We start from the raw sequence: 21766 nt of genomic DNA on the forward strand, positions 1-21766 counted from the left end.
AGAATTGCCTTAGCTGATTGTGAGTGATTTTTAACTTGCTCAGACTTGCCTGGACTGGTTACAGTCAGTGAGGTGTTGTGAGGAGCCCCCAGGGAGCGTGCTCCAGGTCAGGAAGGGCCATCTCCTCCCCCGGGGAGGCCACCTTGGTTGTCCACATCCCATCTTCATGCATTTGGACCATCTCTGCAGGTACCTAAGGAGGGGTCCAGAAGAGCCTGGGTCCTAAGGCGCGCACACACACACACACACGCACACACACACACACACACACGCACACACACACACACGCACACGCACACACACACACGCTTATGTACTACTCTTCTAAATCCCATACTTCTCTAAGGCCCAGTTTTAGTTCTAGCTGCTCCATAAGTCCTTCCCAGTTAATTTTTTCATGGACTATTTATTCTTGTCTCCATGTTTCTAAAGTGTATGTAGCCTTAACATAAACTTCTTTCCTCCCCAGTTCAAATGAGAATCGTACTTAATCGTGGTTCTACACAATGCTTAGCACAGTGCCAGGCACACAGTAGATCGTCAGGTCCTTAAGCCTGCTCAAGTTCAAGGGAGGTGGCCCTAACGACATGCAGTAGAACTGCCCCAGTCCTCAGGACTTCAGTGCAAACTTGGATCAGGGCTGTATATTTCTAATACTTAGAAACCTCTCATAGGATTACCTTTATGAATTGAATTCAATTTTAAACCCTTGGCATTTTTCAGGAGTTGAAATTATTTCTTTATTGCATTTGCTATTAAAAAAGTTATAGGAGGACACTGCCTATCACGTCACTCAAGGTCCCCTTATGTAAAGGCCTGCAGAGTTTTTTGGTTTTTGTTTTTTTCAATAAATCTGTGCCAGGAAAGCCCTGTTTTCCCTGAGTATCTGCTGTGCTTTCTCTGGATGAGAAGAACATAATACCTGTGAGCTCTGCATTTTGGAGAACCGTAGGTCTGACTAGGTTTCCCTTTTCCCCCTGGCAGTCAGAAATCTCAGATACATTCTAGGCTAAATCCTATGCTTAATTGTTGTATATCTTGACACAGAGATTTTCCTTGTCCAGAGTTTCTTAAATTCTTTTTAGATTTTGTTAGTTGCTCTTTTAAAGCTTTTTTGGTAATAAAAATATGTGTAGTCATTACGAATTTTGGAAAAGAAAAGGAAAATTGCCTATGTTCTAATAATAACCCAGCCAGTGTAGCATCCATAAAGATTTGGGGAGATAGTACTTCCTTCTGTGTCATTAGAAATTACAGACTAAAGGAGTCTGGAAATAACTAGCTTAAACGTGCAAGGTTTCATTCTCTCATATAAAAGAAACAGGCAGTCCAGGTCTGACATGGTGGCTCCATGGAATCATCAGGGACCCCAGGCCTCTGTCTTTCTCTTCTGCTGTCCTCCTAATGTGGCTCCTCAGGTTACTTCAAGGTCAATTCATGGCCCAGGATGGCTGTCAGAGTTGCAGCCATGTTGCCTGCATTCCAGGCAAAAGGGCAGAAGAAAAGTTAACTCCCTGCCTTTTAAGGCATCTGCCCAGAAAGCCCTTCTAGAATTAGCCCACATTTACTCACACAGACTCGCCTTCCTGCAAGGAAGCCTGGGATCTGTAGTTTTTTTTTCCAAGTAGGCACATTTTCCAGGTTTCTATTGTGAAGAAAGAAGGAGAGATTCCTTCCTGGGAAGCCGTCAGCAGTCAGCTGCATTTCTGAATCTCTCTGTGAATGTCTGTTCAGCGTTTTGTGGAAGCTATCTCAAATACTTTGTAGGAAGGATAAAGGTGTAAATAAACACCAATGCAAATATCAGTAAATTAAAACATACTGTATCTTGTTATTTGCTACTCTGCCTTTCTGTTATTCTTTTTTTTATTAATTTCTCATTTATACATATACTGAAAGTGTGTATTTTGAATTTTCAGTCAATACAGACTTATCCAAGGCTGCCTTAGATAAGTTTCTCAAGGGATTGGATATTCCATGCCTACGGGGACCATTCAGGTACCATCAATGTTTAATTCGGCCAGGGGTCAGTGTTGAGGACCATGATAGGGAGTGGTGGGGACTGTGGCAACCTGGAGAGAGCATGGCCTGCGTAGAGGGGGCAGCCCCACTCAGCTTCATTCCCTGCTGCCATGTGAGAATGCTGGCAAAATCTTGCCAAATCTTCTGATTTTTTTTTTTTGCAAGAGAAACCAGAAATCCAGATTTTTATCTGAAAATCTGGTGTTTATAACTTGGAAGCTAATAAATTCAGTTTTTTAAAGTGCCAGCCAAATACAACACTGCCCTGTGGGCTGCCAGTCTAAGATCTTTGATCTGGCACATCCCTGATTGTTTAGTTGGCAGCCGAGCCCTGGAAAGGTCAAGTGGCTTGTGATGCAGCTGGATACATCACTGTTTAGTCCCCACCTCAACAAAGCCTGGTCCTCTGTGGCTAATTTGTCTCAGAATAGGAAGGAATAATCAAAAATTGAAGTTGAGCAAGGCTACTCTGAAGGTTAATTGAATCTCCTCTTTAACTGGCTTTTATTTTCCTTTTAAATCATTTTGGTGTGCTGGAATCGAAAAAAATTGGCCTTGCATACCAACCCTCCTATTTTACAGCCGTATGACTTTGAGCAAACTTTTGATGTCTCATTTGTGGTTTTCTGTACCATCCATTTTCTTTCTTGTTTCTCTCTTTTACTTTTCCTACTTTCAAGTAGCACAGCATAGGAGGATTCCTGGAGCCTGATATGAATCTTGGTTTCTCTGCCTGCTAACTGTGTGACCTTGGGCAAGTTACTCAAGTTTTCTATGCCTCAGTTTCCTCATCTGTAAAATGGGGATGATGGTAGTTCCTACCTCAGAGGTACTACTAAATGCATTAGTATATGCAAAGTCTAAAGAGCAGAGCTTGGCACATAGAAAGTGCTATAAACACTGGCTCGCTCTCTCTCCCCCTTTCTCTTTTTTGTTTCCTCTGCTTCTTTGGAAGCCATAGATCTTCAGCCCAGTGGGCCCGGCTGTGGTTCCCTGTCTCACACTGAGCAGCCTCCAGATGCCCCCTGTATGGACAAGACCCTGCAGGTGATTCGGCTCCCCAACCCATGACTTTCAGTTCTCTTCTGTTTCTGAAACTACAGTTTTTGAGCCCATCTGTGCCCTTTTACTTTCCTCAGCTCAAGTTTTTCTTCTGTCACTGCTGTATGTTTGGAAGGGATGGAACAAGTCACCTGCCTGCTGTCTTGACATAAACCTGGCTTGAGCTATTTCACTGGTCACACAGAGATGGTACCTGTCAGGCATGTCTGAAGATTCTGTTATGAGATAAAGGGGAAAAGCAGGGTCAGTGTGCTTTAGCCAGAGTTCTGAACGCAGCAGGTAACTCGTCGTGCAAACCACAAAGTACCTCTCGGTCCTTGGATTCACAAAGGCTTCCCCCAGCAGGTCCGTCCAAACGGCCAAGAGTGTGTCACACATGTTAACTAAAGAAATTGTCTTTTTCCCTAAAGATGTTGAATGCAGAAAAACTTTGACTGTGCTTATATTGCCATTAAATTGCTTCCTTCTCAACCTTAAAAACATCATCATCCAATCTTTCCAGCTTTTAGATTAATTCCAAGAAGAGATCTGCCCTGACCAGCCCAGCCACACAATTGACTCTTCAAGATCAGTTCTTATTGGCAGTGGAGAGGAACAGGCGACACAGGTATGTATTGCCAAGACATGGGTTTTTGCTTCTTCTCCCCACCTTCCCTTACATTAGTTAAGTACAAGTCGGGAGGGAGGGACTTACTTTATGTTTTTAATTCAATTAGGCTTCTCTAGACTGGCCCGGAAACTGGTAAAGCCACCCAGCTCATTCCTCTGCTCTTTGTAAGAAAGGGGTCAAGAATGATGTCTATTTCAGTTCCTTATCACCAGCATCAAGTCAGAGAAGCTGGAATTCCTGCTAGATTTTGGTTTGGGCCCTTCCCTCACTACACTTAAGAATCCTTATTAACAAGCTATGTCATCTTGGATATTGGTTTCTCATCGGTTTGGCAAGCATGGGTGGCAGGGCTCTGGAGAGATGAGGACATGGGCCACGGGTTGAACCCGTGGAGCATCTTTGAGTGTGGTGCTGTGTACTTTTTTAGGTCACAGGCCCCTTGGAGAATCTGACTAAACCTGCAGATCCTCTCCCCAGAAAACTGTACATACACACACCCTTTCATGTATGATTTCAGGAGGTTCCTGGACCCCAGGATCCCATAGGGAACCCACAGACCCCAAGTTAAAAATCTTTGTTTTAGGGGTTTATAAATAGCCAGCTTTGGGGGGACATGGCCCCAGGAGTGAGGTGACATGTCCCCAGAAGTTAAGTTTTAAGGAAATCATCAGTTAATAAAGGCTCAAAGGTTCATACAGCTGAAAAGCATATTCTGAGGTCCAGCCTTGATTCTAAATTATGCCACATAAATTTTTCAAAATTATTTTCTTGCCCGGATGAGGAGTTAAGGAACTGGGATCTCTGATTGCCTTTCCTCACTGAGTTGGGAACCCCTGCCAAAGGTCATCTGCAGTGCTTTTGGGTCCAGTGTTTGCCAGACTCACCTTGATTTTAGAAAAGGGCTTCTGAGACCTCCCTGGCCTGGCTGTAGGTCTCAAGGGAGTTCATGTGGTTATGCCCCAAACATGTTTTTGAGAGACTGCTTTGTCCTGTCTGTTCTGTCTGCACTGCTGGCCACCAGAGTTCCCGTGCTGACTGTTTTTAGCAGAGGCTACTTGAAACCATTCCAGGGGAAGCTGTTGCCATAGCTACCGTGGCTGCCAGAGTTACCATTTTCTCCTCTTTGTTAGCTTGTGGTTTCCCTGACTTCTAGGGTAACAGCTGATGTTCTGTTTTTCTGCCGTGCAGCAAGGAAAAGACTGGATTTTTGTTACTTGTCGACATTTGCTTGTATATGTTTGGTGGGGTTTGGGGGTGTGTGTGTGTGTGTTTTGTGTACAAGATAAAGCTACCTAAAAGAATGAAAATCCAGATATGCATATACATTTTCTGTACTCCAGTTTTTACTTTTGGTCTAGCAGTTGAATTTGGTTCACTTTTAGTCCAATTTTGGACTAATGGCTACAGCCAGGTGCCTTCAGTGGGGGAAAAAATTGGCCAAATTCCATTTCACACTGTCTGCCACCCTCAGGAGCAAGGACACTGGGACCTGGGCTGAGTCTGAACTTGACTCCAGCACCAGAGCTGCCTCCATGGGGGCAGATGGCTGAGTCAGGCCCTTCCAGCTCTGAAAACAGAGGTGGGGCCAGCAGGCAGTACAGCCACACCTCGTGGCAACAGCAGCCCCACCTCACGTCTCTGTCGGAGGCTGTCAACCCAACACCTCACGCACACCTGGTGCACCAGGTGCGGGTTAAGTCTACAGAGATTCGAGGCTGCCTGTTAACAGAAATAAAAGCAGGCCCTCCCGGTCCCACTCGTACCTCTCTGACTGGACTTCTTTCTCCTGCTCTTAACGCAACACTATTCTCAGTATTTTCCAGTTTGCTTATCTTAGAAATAAATGTTCATAAGATTAAAAAAATAACACTCAGCCCAGTTTATCAATGCCCAGCACCGTTTGTGATTTGGGCTGTTGCCAGTTTGTTGGCGGCTCTAAGGCGCCAATGGGAATCTGCCTGGGTGGCTTCTGTGCACACATCTGGAGCATGACATGCCATCGTGGGCTTTGTCTCTTAGTGTGATGGGCTCTTCCCCTCCCCACGTGCTGCTAAACCTAGACGTGTACCCCTGCTCCCTAGATCAAGATGAATGCCATGCTGGAGACCCCCGAGCTCCCGGCCGTGTTTGACGGGGTGAAGCTGGCTGCCGTGGCCGCTGTGCTGTACGTGATCGTCCGGTGTTTGAATCTGAAGAGCCCCACAGCCCCGCCTGACCTCTACTTCCAGGACTCGGGGCTCTCGCGCTTTCTGCTCAAGTCCTGTCCTCTTCTGACCAAAGAGTGAGTAGACCTCAAACCCACCTCCTAATCTGTTTGACCTGTGCAGTGTTCAGAGAAGAACCTTCTCACAAGGTGGCCTCAAGGCATCTGTGTAAAGTGGTGGCATTGGTGTGAAAATAGCCACAGTCTCAGGAGGAGTCTGGCGTTTGAATCCTGGCGGGTAGGAGACAGAATCAGATTTTTGTTGCCTGGAAACGTCCCTTTCTCCACGGTGTGGTGTCATCATCTGTGACAAGGACTTTGCAGAAAACAGTAGTCCTTTTTAGGTAGAGACAGAAAATTCGGACAGTATTCTAGCCCTTTAGCAAATGCTCTGTTGCCAATTCTAAGATAAAGAAACCCTCCTGACCCAAAATAATAAGTTAAAAAAAGCACAGGCTTATCAGTGGGGTACTCTCCATCTGCCTTATTGAAAGCTATACTGAACTTTAGCTCAGAGAACCCCACTTAAAGAGAATGTTTTCATTCCGAGTGAACCAGATTTCCCTGCAGGAGCCCCAGGTCTATATTTTGGAGGTGGCAGGTGTGAGCACTGCTTCTGATAGAGGAAACCATCATTGTAAAACAAAGGAAACCTGCATTCCACGGACACATACTGTTTTCAGGAGAAGCGTTGTGAAATTTTCCCCCATTGACGTCTCCAGAATAACTTCGTCTTCCTTCAGGGCTGGGGCCGAGCCTCTCACTTGAAGCATTCCATGCTCTCCCGGATCTGACTTCATTCCTCCTTTCTCATCATTGCTCCTTCACCTCGCTTGTGCCTCTTCAAGCTTATTTCCTTCTGCTAGGTCTGCCTTCACAGACAGAAGCTGCTCGGAGAGCTTTCTTATCCAAACTGTGTCCCCTGAGCACCTAACAGGGTTTCTAATACCCGGTGGATAGTAGCAGAAGCACTTCCCTCTATCCCGGTATAACCTCTCACCCCCTCATTTGGGTGAATGATTTTCTTCTAAGAGCAAACAGGCAGCACAGGCATCTGAGAGTTTGGGCTCTTGCTTTGCCCTATTTGGTTGTCTAGTTAATTTTTATATGCAGTTAGCCAAGGATGAAGAGCAGTGGACTGTGGGTGTTTGGGGTGTTTGTGTACAGTTTGCTTATAGTTGTAACAATAATGCCATGACCCCCCAAAAAGTGACTGTCGAGTTGAGAGAGATATAACTCAGTCATATTGCCTAACACCACGTACAGTAGAAGTGTCATCATATTGGGTTTGGAGCCACCCCTGCTGAGGGGACTTTACATTACAGTAGGTTCCACAGTCATCAGACAAGCGCATGGTCTTCTTATTAAGCATGTTTGCAGTGAAAATCTCCTCCCTAAAGAGTCTGCACAGAATCTGTATGTTTTCAAAATTGTCCAGCATTTTTCTTCAGTACTTAATTTAGGTAATTCACTCATCTGGACTGGCAAGGAACCTTTGCAGCTACTTTCAGATTGAGGGGGACCCTGCTAGACCCAGATCCTGGGTCTTCTCTCATAGAGAGCTTTTGAAAACCAAGGCATTGAAAGCCCTACAAGATTATAGACAGATGAATACAAGTTTCCAGTCAGCATTGGTTCCTGAGTAATTAGAGGAAGCCCTGGGGAGACTGCTCCTGTCCAGGCTCTGGAAAAATGTCACACAAGATTTGATTCTATACTAATTGTACAAAGTGTTAGAAAAAAAAAAAAAAGCTGATTTTGGCAGGTTTTTTTTTTTTTTTTTTTACCTCTTCTTTTCCTTTGAAATATAACCCAGAAACATAAGTCTGATAGTTTCTCTTTGCCTTTTCCCCTTCCTGGCACACTTTCTTGATGAGCCTATGGCACTGGCCTGACACCACATGATCTCTGTTGCAACGGCCCCCACCCACCCTCCTGGTATGGAAGTGCGTCCTTGGTTGCAGAGTCTCCTTGGGACCCCATGGCTCTGGCCAACCCCTCAGCCCCTACATTAACCAGTTGCCACCCCTCTTCCTAGTGAAACCCAAATTAGGGAGGGTGGAAGTCAGCCTAGGCTAAAGGCAGAGCTGAGGCATGTTTAGGACTCTGCCATGGATTGAAGGTGGCTGTGAAGGGACAGATTCCCCATAAACTATGTAATTCCAAGACCTGTGCCGTCAAGCAGAGGACCAGCCCTCATAGAGCGCGCTGTAACATGCTTAAGCAGCTAAATGTTTTCTGACTTGATTGTGACAAACGATTATTAAAGGGCAAAAGGATTCACTTTTTCCCCATCCATCTTTTAACTAACTTCTTTTTTTTTTTTTAATTTAGAGTCTAATTGGGGGAAAAACTATCCTGCATTCATGTCACGTTATCACCAAAATGTTTTCCTGTGACTCTTGCACATCACCGCATTTAAAATTTTGAGTTATCTCTCAGAAGTGTTATGCTGTTGAGTCCTCTTAACAACTTTGAGGTTGGATTCATTTTTCCTCTCATTTTGAGGATGTATCAGAAAGGGAGACTGAACTCAAGTCTGACCCCCGAACTGGCTTCCATCTTTTCCACAGGGAGGGGGACAGAGACCTTTCTCAGGGTGCAGGTGAGAGACGTGGGGCAGAGAGCAGTAAGGGGCCAGCCCACGATGAGTCCTTAGCAGGACTGGCGCCAGAGTGGCCTTCCGATTCCTGTAGGACCCTTGTTCTATTTTAATCACTCTGTCGGAAGCCACTGTCCTTGATGTTCTTTCTCTGGGTGGCAGAGATCTGTAACAGCCTCCCATATATCTGAAGCTGAGGGCAGGAAACACATCTGTTAGGGATAAAAGTGCTTCTCCTGGGACTTTGAAGATTTTTTTTTTCCTAGAGGAAGCCTATCTGCCACCTTCATAAACAATCATCTAGGCTAGAAATTTCAGTTAATAGCTTTACAACAAGCTGATGTGTTACTCAGCAACCCTGACTGCAATCGGCCGGTTATTACAGTTTATGTGCGGAATCAGAACATAACCTCTTGCTGTTCTCGTATAGAAAAAAAGTTGGTGTAAGGTGAACACTGAAAACATGTTAGGAGAAGAGGGATTTTTTTCCCTCCTTTCAGCTTTAAAGTCAGTTTCTAAGTCTGTTTTGAGATCATCTATCCAGAGATACATTAGAAATGAATCTTTCAATTCATTTCAAAGAGGAAAACTTGTCTTAGATGGGATGATGCGTCTCTTGTTCACTTAGCAACAGATCAATATTTACCTAGTGATTCTTTTTTCTGTTGTTCTCAGGAGGTGTTTGCTTTCAGTGAAACAAGCAGACTAGAAGCTCATATCAGAATTATGAGAAAATCTAGATGATGATACAGATCTCCATTTTTTTTCCTGAAGAAAAAAATTGAATGTATATTCTTTTATTTTTTTTGAAATGGAAAATAAAGTGAAGCACACAAAAGTCACCTATAAATCTCCTTCTCAGAGAAACATACCATTAGTACTTTGGTCATCGTCCCTGTGGGGTTTTTTCTGCTGCATATACCTTCCCCCAATAAAATCAGTGGCGTAGGCAGCATTTAGTAACCTGCTTTAACCCTTAGCATGCCATGGACATTTACCCACATTACTCCATTATCTTCTAACATTTGATTTGATTTTTAACAGCTTCAGAATTCTGTAAACCATTCACATTTCCTAATGGCTATTGGCAGTAGTGGTGTGGAGAAAAAGCCTTGAATTGAAATGTGGATTAGGATGCAAACCGAGGTCGTCTTCTAAACTAGCCACGGAACCCTGAACCAAGCAACAGGCCCTTTGGTCCTTGGTTTCCTTCTATGTAAAATGAAAGAGGCAGCTCTCCTGCAGTGCCCTTCAGCACTGACATCCCCCGAGTCTAGGACCACTGCCTTGTCACCACGCATTGGAAGAGTTTCTTAGAGGAAGGACCCTGGGGTTGGGGGCCCTGGCTACAAGGTAAGGACAAGAACCCAAAGAGAAGGGTTTTCTTGTCTATCTGCCCTCTCCTAACTCTTCTCATCCCCCATGCTCTAGGACGAGGGGACATGCGCTCCCTTGGGCTTTTGTTCTTTTAAGACCCTTTTTGACCTATTGTTTACATATAGTAAAATTCACAAGCCTTAAGTATACAGCTCAGAGCCTTTTACAAACATATTCACCTGTGTAACTGCCACTCCCTTGGGCTTTATAGGGCTGTCCGGAGTCTGACTCTGACCCACCCATCCGTCAAGAACCACTTGAGTTGGATTCCTCAAGCAGTCCAGCACCCAGGGCATTACAGTGTGACCCCAGCCCAGCCTCACCACCCACGGCATTCTCCCATGGCCCATTAAGTGCCTGCGCCTGAGGCTCTCACCCCCAGCTCCCCCAAATCCCTTCTTTCTCTCTCCATCAAAATGTCTCTTATCCTGTATCTAAGTAGCTTCTATTCTGAGAAACCTTCCCTGACTTCCTCCTACTCCTCTTTGGTCAGAACGAGCCCCTCTCCCATCCTCCTACCCATGCCCCCCCCAGCATGTATCTTCTGTGTCCATTTAGCACAATTCATCCTGTTCTACAGGGATTTGTATCTGTCTCTTTTCTTCATCAGTGAAGTACATGGACCCCAAATCAAAAGCCATACTCTCGACCAGACGGAACAGGATCCCTAGCGGTTCCAAATCTTAAATGTGCTGTTCTGTCTCTTGTTTTCCATAGACAGGTGAAGATGTGAGATGTTCCCATTTTGGCGAATGCCATGTGTTTGAGCAAAAGAAACCACACTGTCTCCAGCTTATGCTGTCAGTGCTGCTCCAGGGTACTGCTACTCCAGGGAATCAGGTGTACCTTTGGCTCTGTTCAAATTTTGTTTATTAGGAAGTCACTATGCTGTTTCTGAAAGAAGATGGATTGATTGTTTGGTCTTAAATTAGGGCAACCCCAGGTAGATGCTTTAAGGGGCAGTTTGCAGCCTCTGCCCTTCCCTTGGGCCTCGCTGAAGTTTCCATCACCAGGTCCTGGTTAGAAAGCAAAGATGGGTAGCAGGTGGCCCATCTCTGGAAGCCTTCTATTATAATGTACATATTCCCTGTGGGAAACCAGGCTTCTGCTTTTTCATTCATTAGCAGGTTTGTGGGTGTGGATCGTGGTACAGCTAAAGATGAAGGCATTTAGGAGGAATATGATGGAGTGCTAAGCTAGTAGACAAGCACAAAAGCAGAGAGCTGAGGTGTTTTTACTGGACGCAGGAGACACTTGTGAGCCCCTACAGGGTCTGGAGAAGGGAATCAGTTTCTCAGCCACATGCTTGTGGGTTCTCTCTTCCCCAGAGACAGAAACATAACAGCTTTCTTCTGCAACCAGCTGCTACCAGGATTAATAAGAACTGGATGTTATTGTTCTCCGTGGGTTTGAGAGAGACCTGAAACTTGGAGAAGAGCGTCACACCCATTCCAACACCAAGTCAAAAATAGGAGTTGACTCACCTATCCCGTGGTGCTCTCTCTGAGCATTTCCTCTTTGAAGTTGCTTCAGACACTCATCAGAGAATGGCAGAAACCCCGTGACCTTTCCATAGATCATAATGGGTTCATCTTCTGTGGTTTTTCTATTTCTCTCCTCACTCACCAGAGTATGAACTCCAGACAGGAATCCTATTGAAATGTTGTTCCCATCAGAATGAGTCCAGATCTTTAGTTTCCTGCCAGTAGTCATCCATTACTCTTGGTTAATGAACATTTGAGGCTCTACTTCTCTGAGACTTCATTGTTAGGAGGTATTGAAAAAGGATCATTTTTTTAAAAACTTTTTCATTGTAGAAATTTTCTAGGGGCACTTTTTTGTTGGTTTCTGTGCAACTCTGCTTCCTAATTATTTCTGATAAGTCAGAGCAAATCTACTTTTGATTTTTCTCTCAAATAATACCAATTCCCTCTCTATTGCAGTCATACATATTCACTTCCTAACAGTAATTTTCATTTTTCTTTTCTTTGTCTCAAATAAAGGCCTGATCCTATATATGTAAGTACATATACGTATATGTATATATATGCAAGATAGACTATTTTGTCCTAGTGTACCAAGGACATATTAAATAATTAGAAGTACTCTACAGAAATGCATGAATTCACATCGTTCTGACAGTGCACTATATGGAGTTATTTTACTGATCTGAAGAGCAAAGGACTCAGTATGTAAACTCCTCTTCTGCCTCCCATTTCCTCTCTTGCCTCCTTTTTATTTTACTGTCTGTTTGCAGTGGCAGTGCCAAAGGGGAGGCTAGGGCAAGGGTCTTGGATATGGACAATTGGTGTTTTCTGAGTCTTAAGTAAAACACCATGCAAATGCAGCTTTGCATACTCCCTTTCAGTCAGATGGCCACCCCTAGGCACCTCCTGGGTAGAAAGTCTGGAGCCAGCACAGCTTATTTATAGTGAGTTAAAGTTGAAAAGAATTTCATTATCTTGGGCTTAAATTCTTAATTCCCTCTTGCTCACAGAGACATTCCAGATCAGATTTAGATCCTTTCCTCCTTGGCTGAACACTAAAGCTTTGTCCTTTTTATAGGATAATCTCCTAATTGCCAAGAATCTTAATTCTATTGACCTCATTTTACCCATTTTAAGAACTGTGCAAATATTTCCTTAGATGCTTGTGTTAATGGTTTACCCATTAACAATCGACAAGTGGATCTGTAGCACTCCAACATACTTATTATGTAGGCACCAGACCTTCAGAGCACCTTTGTTGGGAAACTTCCATTGCAAGAGACTTCTTGAAAGATAAAAGACCTAAAATAGTCTTTGCGGAAACTGATGATTGATAGTTAGCTTCAGTGAGGTCACATTTTCAGGTGACTTCATCTTAAAATTGCTTGTGTTTCTGATGACATGGCCCAAACCAAAACTGTCAAGGTGAGAAAGTTGAATTGCTAAACTTGGGATCCTGTCCTCTGTTGCTGGGCTGACCAAACATCCTGGTTTTCCCAGGGCCAACAGATTTCCTAGAATATGGGACTTTTGATGCTAAAACCAGGGAAGTACCAGACAAACGGGGATGCGTTGGTCACCCTCTGTTACTCACTGTTTTCTGCCATCAGATAGTGAGGTTTTTATAGGTGTGTGTTGCTTTAGCAGAACTTTCTAGAATATGCTTATCTGTATGGTTTTGTGATGCTCTCTTGTCGTGTGGACCGGGATGAAGGTTTAGTGCCTAAGTTGCTGTGAGCTGTCACAAGGGTGGAGTTGTTGACTTTTTGAGGAAATATTTTTCTGTTCTCATGCCATAGGAAAGGGCTGCTGTTTTAACAGGGCTAAACCACAGCCATCAACAGTGGCTTCTTTCAGCTTTTTGGAACTGTGTTCCTCTTATTGAAAGCTCCAGGGCAGCTGCATCATTTCCTTCCGTTTACATTTCTGCTCAAAAAGCAGGGTCTGCATTTTCCCAGTAGTTTTCTCATTAACCAGGAGAGTCTGTGACTTTGTTTTCTCCTTCAGTGTTACTCTTACCATCAGCAGGCTGTTAGGTCAATCAGAGTAGTTTATAATAGTTAAGTATGTCATAAACATCCTTAACCCCTAGATAGCTTATATTTATTTTTTAAAATATAGGTTACATTCCCGTGAAAAGACTCCCCCAGCCACCATCCAGTTCCCTTCAACCAGTGTTTCCAGTTTCTTGACTATTTTTCCAGACATATTTTATGCGACAACAATTATGCACACACACACACACACACTCACACATACTTCTTTTCCTTTTATTGCAGAGTAGCATGCTGTATACTCTTCTGTACTTTGCTTTTCTGTATGAAATACCGCTGAGAGATTCATCCATATGAATGTAGGAATAGCTTCCTCCATGTATGTCTTGGCTACATGGGATTCCATAATGGACCATCATTTGTTTAATTAGTCTTCTGGAGGGAGGTTTCATTTATTTCTAACCTTTTGCTTTCACAATGCTGCAACAGATAGTTTTGCATTTGCATCATAATGTACACGTGTCTGTGTAGGATAAACTCCCAGAAGTGGAATTGCTGGGTCAAAGAGGATGTGCACAAAACATTGTGTTAACAGTGCCCTCAAGCCTGTCCCCACAATCACCGAGAGAATGAGTGCTGTTTCTCCCAAACCTTGCTAAGGGTTCTGCTACTCTTTGACATTTGCCAATCTGATAGGTAAAAAGTATTCTCTCACTGTGGTTTTAATTTGTATTTCTCGTATGGAAAAAGCTGCGCATCCTTTTTACATTTAAGAGCTATTTTTATTTCCTTTTCTCTTAACTGCCTATTGGTAGCCACTGCCATTTTTGTGATGGTTGCTGGTCTTTTCAGAAGCATCTGAGAGAGCTCTTTATGGACTAGGGAGATTAGCCCTTTGTGGTATGAGTTGCAAATATTTGTTCTCCGTTTGTCATTTGTCTTGTGACTTTGCCCAGGGTAGTATTTGCCATGCAGAATTTTTTTTTAACATTTGCATAGTCAAATCTTTGGATCATTTCTTTTGGATTCTGGGATTTCTGTTTTCCTTAGAAAGGTCTTCTTCATTGTACAATTATTTTAAAAAACCCAAACTTTCTTGCAGCACGCGTATGCTTTCATTTTCTCTTTTGAAATGTTTGATCTCTCTCGAATTTGTCCTGGTGTGAAGTGTGGCTCCAACTTAATTTTTTTCTGGATGGCTACCCATTGCCCAACATCATTTATTGAACAAGCCATCTTTACCCCATTTACTGAAATGCCACCTTTTTCTCCCACTAAATTTCCTGGATGTATTTAGGCATTTTTCCAGTCTGTTCCATTCTGTTGATAATCCTGAATATATACCATTAGCAGATGTGTAGCTTTTTAGTAAGTTTTACTTGGGCAGTAGAGCTGGTGCTGGTACCCCGTCACTACTCTTCTTTTCATAATTTCCTTGGCTATTACAGCTGGTTCATTTTTCCATATGAACTTTAGAATGCTTGTTTAATTACAGATATGAAAATTCTATTATTTTCTACTGCATCTCTGTTACATTTATAGATAATTTAGGGAGAATTAGCATGTTTGCAATGCTGAGTTTTCCAGTGCAAATTCATTTGTTCGTCTTCTGAGCTGTAAAGAGCATTATACACTTTTGTACTTATCTCCTTCTCATGACCGTGAGTTCCCTGGGAACAGGAATAGAGCCAGGTTTTGAGTGTGGGGTATTAGTAATGATAGATATAATTACTGACAAAGAAGCGTATTTTTCATTAAATATTTTAAGAACCCATCTTTTTTTCTAACGTCATTGTTCTTACGTCATTGTGGATTCTTTTCTGCACATCAAAGAAAGGCAAGATATGAGCCGAGGTTGAATGTTAACATTTTAATTCTTACAGTAATCTCTTGGTTTAAGTGCTCTTAAAAGGACATTTCATGTAGATAATCCAGAACTTCACATTTAACTATTCTAGTACTGCCCCCCCCACAGGAATAGTATCAGGTATGATGTGATAGTTCAGCTCTCATCTTCCCTGCTGCTCAGCCCCGGCCTGAGGTGATGTTGGCCTGGTGTTTGCCAAGAGTGGTTGAGCAAAGTGCAGACATCTACATGCATGTCCTCCAGGAAGGAGAGGGGTGACCATGGAGACAGGGACAAAACAAAGGTCCTGTTTGGTCAGCATAGGCAATTTTTTCCAATCCCTGATTTAGCAATAAGAAAGGTGAGGTGGCGGAGGGCAGTGGGGTATAGTTTAGCATCTTGGGTGCCAGACTGTGATACAGTCTCCTAGCGAAGTAACTAGTACTTGACTGCCTCTCGCCAGGACTAGTTCTTTAATGGACGGCACTTGTCAGTGGAACCCTAGAGCCTCGTAATAAACTACAAGCCCACGTAAAGCATTATGTCAAAACCAGGTCACACTATACATAAGGAGAGAGGACTGTGCCTCCTTCCTTCTGTGTACAGAGGACTGTGACCAGTGCTATACGCAGTTTGTGAACAGGAAGATAATTGGATGTGATATATTTAACATCTGAATACAATTCTGAATAGCTTTAACTGGTTTTCTTTGAACTTTAAAACTGAGTTTATTTTTCCTTAAAGCAAAAAAGTGTGGTTTCTTTTTAAGTGGTTCTGTTGTAACTTGTCCTTGCTAACATTCATGTTTCGCGGCTTACACAGCCACACGATGGGTCATAGATGCCCCGGTGTCCTGTACTTAGAAACCAGTTACAGGAGCGGAAGATGATTTCTCTATCAGTTCCTCAGACCACTTGGGTCATTTTGGAGGAAACCAAACAGCCTCTGCCTTGGAATTTTCCTGTGCATAATCCTGCAGTTCAGGAATAGAGCATCTAGCAGCAACAGTGAAAATGTACTGGGTGACAGCTGGGGAGAAGCAGTTGCCTCTGGTGGGGAAAAATGCTGTGTTCAAAGCGTATTTCCGATGAGCCTGTTAATGGGTGTTGGGGAAGCTGAATAAGCTACTTGCCATTTTGAGATAAAAGGCCCAAGATGTTTGTTTCCAAGGCTAATGATGTCTCCCAGCCTCAGCCTTGCCTCCACACCAGCACTGGTGTGACATGGTGCAGGATCTCCTCCACATCTTGGCCTCCTGCAAAGAAGGGGCTCCCGGGGGGCTGTGTCCTAGTGGAGGAGGGTGAGGCCCAGTGGGGTGGGCTCACAAAAGACCTGCTGGCTTCAGGTCAGCTAGGCTGGATGATGGAAGAGAGGCCACAAAGGGAACCAAAGGGGTCTATGGTAGGAGCAGCAAGATTCCTGGGTTCAAGGTCAATGAAGGGGAGGCTCTGACAGTTCAGGGTCCAGGATAAGCGTCTACAAAATGTTCCCTAAACTCCAAAGGGTTCTGCCCCTTCCCTGCTTCCTCACCTCTGTGTGCACACAAGGTTGTGCGCGTACATGCACGCGCGCACACACACACATATATGAAGGCCTGAGTCAGTTTTCTGACTTCTGGAGCTGCCACAAAGCTTTGCTCCCAGTGTTCCCCCCACCCCACCCCCCGACCGCTGATTAATTTATTCTCACTCATTAAAGTAGGATGAGACTGCTTCCCCAAATCAGACACCTCTCCCCTTTCCAGAAGCCACTCCAACCTCTTGTGCTCACTCATGGTCATGACTCTGTTGGGTCTCATTATCTTTGGGGAGAGATTCAGAATGAGTTTATTAACATTCTGGCCTCATCGTGAAATAATCAAATGTGAATAATAAATTAATTACCCTCCAAATGGATCTCCTGCAGAAAAAAAAAAAACTTCACTAACATAAAGGAGTTGGTTGCAGTTGTGAAAAACATGTAAAATCAAAGAAATGTTTTTTGTTTAAAGTATGTGAAGAACACTGAAGAGAAGTTCCAACAAATTCAATTATCAGTTTGGAGAAACATGATTTGATATAACATTCTGACAGTTGATCAGACAGGAAAGAACAGACGCAAAGATGTTTAATTGTTTTAATTTACAGTTGAGGGAGCTGATGAATCTCCTAACCCTAATAAGAAAAGCTCTGGACAGAAATCAGATATCTGTTGCTAATCCTGACTTTGTGATACCAAGCCAATCAAGACTCTGTTTTTCTCATCTGTAAAATGGGGGTGATACAATCGCTCAGAAGTGTCGTGAAGATTCAATGAGAGGTGTGACCAGCCCAGTCCCTGACTCAGATTGGATGTTCAGAAACTTCCCCACTCTTGGAGAACCTTAAACCCCCTGTCTTAGTCAGCCTGGGCTGCTATAACAAAATACTGTCGACTGGGTTGTTTAAACAACAGATATTTATTTTTCATAGTTCCAGAGGTTGGAAAGTTCAAAATCAAGGTGCTTGCCGATTTGTTTCCTGGTGAGGGCCCTCTTCGTGGCCTGCAGATGGCCACTTTCTTAGTGTGCCCTTGTATGGCAGAGAGAGAGAGAAAGAGAAAGCTCTGGCCTCTCATCCTCCTCTAAGGACACTAATCCCATCATGGGAGCTCGACCCTCACAACCTTATCTAAACCTAAATACCTCCCAAAGGTCCCACCTCCAAAAAACATCACGTTGGGGGAGGGGGGAACATATGACACAAACATTCAGTCCTTAACACTCCCCATCATGTACTGGGTTAAATCGGTACTTCTTAGCCACGTGATCACATCTCCCCATAACATCATCCCATCCTGGCCTTCTGACCCCAATGCCCACTCCTCCTCTCTGTTGCAATAGTCGTCTGTGTATTCCTCATGTGCTCCCACCCCCAGGTTGTGAACCCTGCAAGGGCAGGCGCTGTGTCTTGCTAATCTCTGGATTCTATTGACAACATGTAAGAGCCAAAAGAAAACATACGCAGAGGCAGGCTCAGTCCTGATAATGTCTTTGGTTGGGTCCCAGATGCCAGCCACGTGCTCCTAGAGCCATTCCTGGTCCATGTGGTCACTCTCCAAACAAATCTCTTGGTTAGAGTAAAGGTCATCTCTCTTGTCAGTGGACAAATATTTTTCCTGAAATGGAAAAAAAAAATTTTTTTTAACCTGAGGGTATGCTTTGAGCAGGGTGGAGGGCCTCTTGAGAAGGGCTTTCTCTGTGGAAGCTGAGGAGCCATCCTGAGCCCATGTCTCCCAAGAGTCCCAGCACCTGCCCTGAGCCCAGCCGGCGTCTCAGCTGAAGGCCAGCAGAGGACATCATCGGCCACTCAAAACCGAGCTTGTCAGGAGAGAAACTGGAGCAGCTGTGAGGCAACGCCCTGTGGGCCTGACCAGAGGGAGCTTTTCTCTTGGGAGGGCTTCCCGGGACGACGTAACCCCCCTGCTTTCTGCCCCTGTCACTGAGGTGTCCCTTCGGGCTTGGCTCTTTGCGGACATAGAGGGAAACCAAGGAGCAGGGTGTCAATTGACAGAGCCGCGCCTGTGGAGTGAGCCACCTGTGCTGAGAACAGAGGCAGGGCCTGTGCGCTCGTTGGGCTTCCCACAACAGATGCTGACATTCGGAAGTCACAAACTTCTTGAGGAGGCAGCCACTCATCTTGCCGGATGACCTTTTAAACTTCGAGAGTGAGTTCTAGGTGAATCCCAGAGGTGCTGTGGATGCCTAGGGGATTCCTGCAGGCAGATTGCTCTGTGCTGGGACTTCCTTCTTCTGCCCAGTGCCTGGAATTTAGGCAGGGGGTAAATTAAATTACTATTCTTTTCAAACATTACATGTTTAATTCTTACCCTGATCCTCTTTCTCATATTCAGTGGAGGTGCATCATATACAATTTAACTTGTACGGATTCAGCTCTTTACACCAAGAAAGGCACACACACCCACACACGTGCACATACACTCACTTCCTTGGTGCAGGCCCTCATTGCCTGTGAGCTGGGAGTCTCTCGTCCCCTCTGGCAGCCACGGCCTGTGTGCCTCTCCTGCAAGAGGGAGCGTCTTGCTGCACCTGGCATTTAAAGATTTGGGCTTTTTTTGTTTACAACACAGCCCTAACCTCGGGCCCCCAATGCCATCTGTGTTTAACGTAATCCCAACCATCTGCCTGGCCCTGAAAGAGAGATGCCTGGGCTCAACTTACCGAGAAACAGTATGTTCCTTCCCAAAGGGTGTTCAGGGGGTGATGTGACTATAGTTGATAGTTTGACCTTTTAACTTGAGGATCAAGCTATGGGTGAGACACGACCCCACCATGCTAACAGAATGACCCTGAGGAGGAGAGAGCAAAAGTTAAAACAGGAGAATGGGTCACTGTCAAATGACCCCTTGGCCATGACTGTTGTGCTGGCCAAAGCCCCAGAGCGCGGTTGGAGTGTTTGCCCTTTCTCCTGTTTATTGCCAGCGCCTGGCTTGAGAGTCCTAGTTCGGTGTTCTTCAACGAGCGGATTTGTATCGGGAGTAACTACCAGGGCTTTCCTTGTTGCTGAGAAGCCGCTGTTTGGCCATAGCCTTAAAAATGGACAACTCTGGAACACACACATGCTAAATTGACATTTTTAAAGCTAGAGGCTGGCTGTTGACTGCGTAAGATATGTTAAGCCTCATTTACAATGGTTCTATAGATAACTAATATTTTTAAAGGATGACTAATTGTGTCATAGGAGGCTCTGGAATGAAAGCATCTATTTGTCCTCATCAGGCCTATTTTAGCATCCAGATAAGCACTGGACGCAGTGGTCAAGGCCTCAGTTGAAGTCCTAACTCTGCCCTTGATTAGCAGAGGGACCATGGCCAAGCCTTTAACTCCCTGGACCTCAGGGTCCCCACAGTTAACAACAGCTGCCCATTTCACAAACTTGTTATCAAAGGCCAATGGAATCCTGTACAAAAAAGGACTTTGAAAAACTGTGAAGTGCTTTAGCTAAATAAAATGTTCTGCGTTCCAAGAAGGAGGTAGATAAATTCATGGTGCTGGAGCCATAACTAGTACCTCTAATACTCTTGATTGCCTTTGGTAAAGAGCTTGAGGGAACATCCTTAATGTGCCCAAAGTCACTAAGGGAGAGGCCCCAGGTTTCACTCCAGGTGATGTTCCTTTGCTCTAGTAAGAGTCCAGTGGCCTTTGCCTTCACATGTGTCTCATCCTTGCAGATAACTAAAGCCCGGTAACTCTTTCCTCGCATTCCCTTTTGCTCTGTGAAACCATGGGTCCTATCACTTCCCTGTTATGGAAGAGAGCAAGATTTCTCAGATGACATCCATGGATCTCCACAGCCCCTGTGTGGACCTTGCATTTGAGACTTTCTCTTCCACCCGGTTCCTTATTTTTTAGTTCATATCATCTCCTTTGCTGGCCCCAAGTCTTTTGTCTGGGTTGGGCTGGAAAGGAGGAGCATTCAGGAGTGGAGCTCTAGTTGGGTTCTAACCACCTGCATTCCCATTAGGAAGAGGCTTAGGAGAGGACATTTGGAATACAAATATTTTCATCAGAGTTATGCTAACATTAAAGAGTTTTAGAGAAATTATTTTCAGGAACAAATTGTATTGAGCCAATTTGATTCCATGATGATTTTAAAATATAATACAGTTAAATTTTATCTTCATCATGTTTGTTTTCTATTCAACTTTTACTACAAAGCATGGGATCAGTTTTTTGCCCATATTATATGTTACTGACCATAGCTGCTTCTCTAGAAAGTTCTCTTGTGGCTATTCTTCTCACCAAGACAAATTCTCTAGGTTAAGTTTTGCAAGTCTAAATGCTTGTGTGAAAACTGGATTCTTTTGTCAAAATTTAGACAGTACTAAATTATACCACATGCAGTTTTACCTGTTGCCAGTTTTATTCTAATTTGATTCTATCAGTAATAGCCGTTGTGAAATGAACAGGAGGCTATTAGTATGCATATGTTTATCAACTAGTTTATCTTTTAAATTGTGATTAATATTAGAGATAGAGACAGAAGTAGAGCTAAAGGGGAAGAAAGCCTAGAGTCAAAATGGCAGGGATGTTCAATATCATTAATCATTAGGGAAATGCAAATCAAACCACAAGGAGATGCCACTTCATACCCATGAGGACGGCTATAATAATTTTTTCTATGGAAAATAACAAGTGTTGGCAAGGATGTGGAGAAATTGGAACCCCTGTACATTGCTGGTGGGAATGTAATATGTTGCAGCTGCCATGGAAAACAGTTTGGAGGTTCCTCAAAATGTTAAGCATAGAATTACCAGAAGACCCAGAAATAACACTCCTTGGTATACACCCAAAAGAATTAAAAACAGGTATTCAATCAAAGACTGGTACATAAGTGTTCATATCAGCACCATTCTTAATAGCCACAAGGTGGAAGCAATCCAAGTGTCCATCAACAGATGAATGGTTAAGCAAAATGTGGTATATCCATGTAATGAAATACTATTCAGCCATAAAAAGGAATGAAGTACTGATATGTGCTACAACATGAATTAACCTCAAAAACATAATGCCTGGTGAGAAATAG

The 21766-nt window shown here is 43.9% G+C and overlaps 1 protein-coding gene and 1 long non-coding RNA gene across 2 annotated transcripts in view; one reads left to right on the forward strand and one right to left on the reverse strand.

Moving 5' to 3' along the window:
• Positions 1–21766, forward strand: part of ABHD2 (abhydrolase domain containing 2, acylglycerol lipase) — an 89678-nt gene that overhangs the window by 19131 nt on the left and 48781 nt on the right. Inside the window, exons 2-3 of the mRNA XM_010955060.3 lie at positions 3587–3691; positions 5776–5975. Coding sequence (XP_010953362.1) covers positions 5782–5975 — 194 coding nt within the window. The 5' untranslated portion in view covers positions 3587–3691; positions 5776–5781. The remainder of the gene's footprint in view (positions 1–3586; positions 3692–5775; positions 5976–21766) is intronic.
• Positions 18203–19511, reverse strand: LOC141575284 (uncharacterized). Its single transcript, XR_012502757.1, has 3 exons — positions 19402–19511; positions 18758–18983; positions 18203–18338 (listed from the first exon to the last, which is right to left on the reverse strand). It is a non-coding gene; the product is annotated as an uncharacterized LOC141575284 (long non-coding RNA).

The sequence above is a fragment of the Camelus bactrianus genome, chromosome 27, assembly GCF_048773025.1.
Source record: "Camelus bactrianus isolate YW-2024 breed Bactrian camel chromosome 27, ASM4877302v1, whole genome shotgun sequence".
Taxonomy (NCBI): domain Eukaryota; kingdom Metazoa; phylum Chordata; class Mammalia; order Artiodactyla; family Camelidae; genus Camelus; species Camelus bactrianus.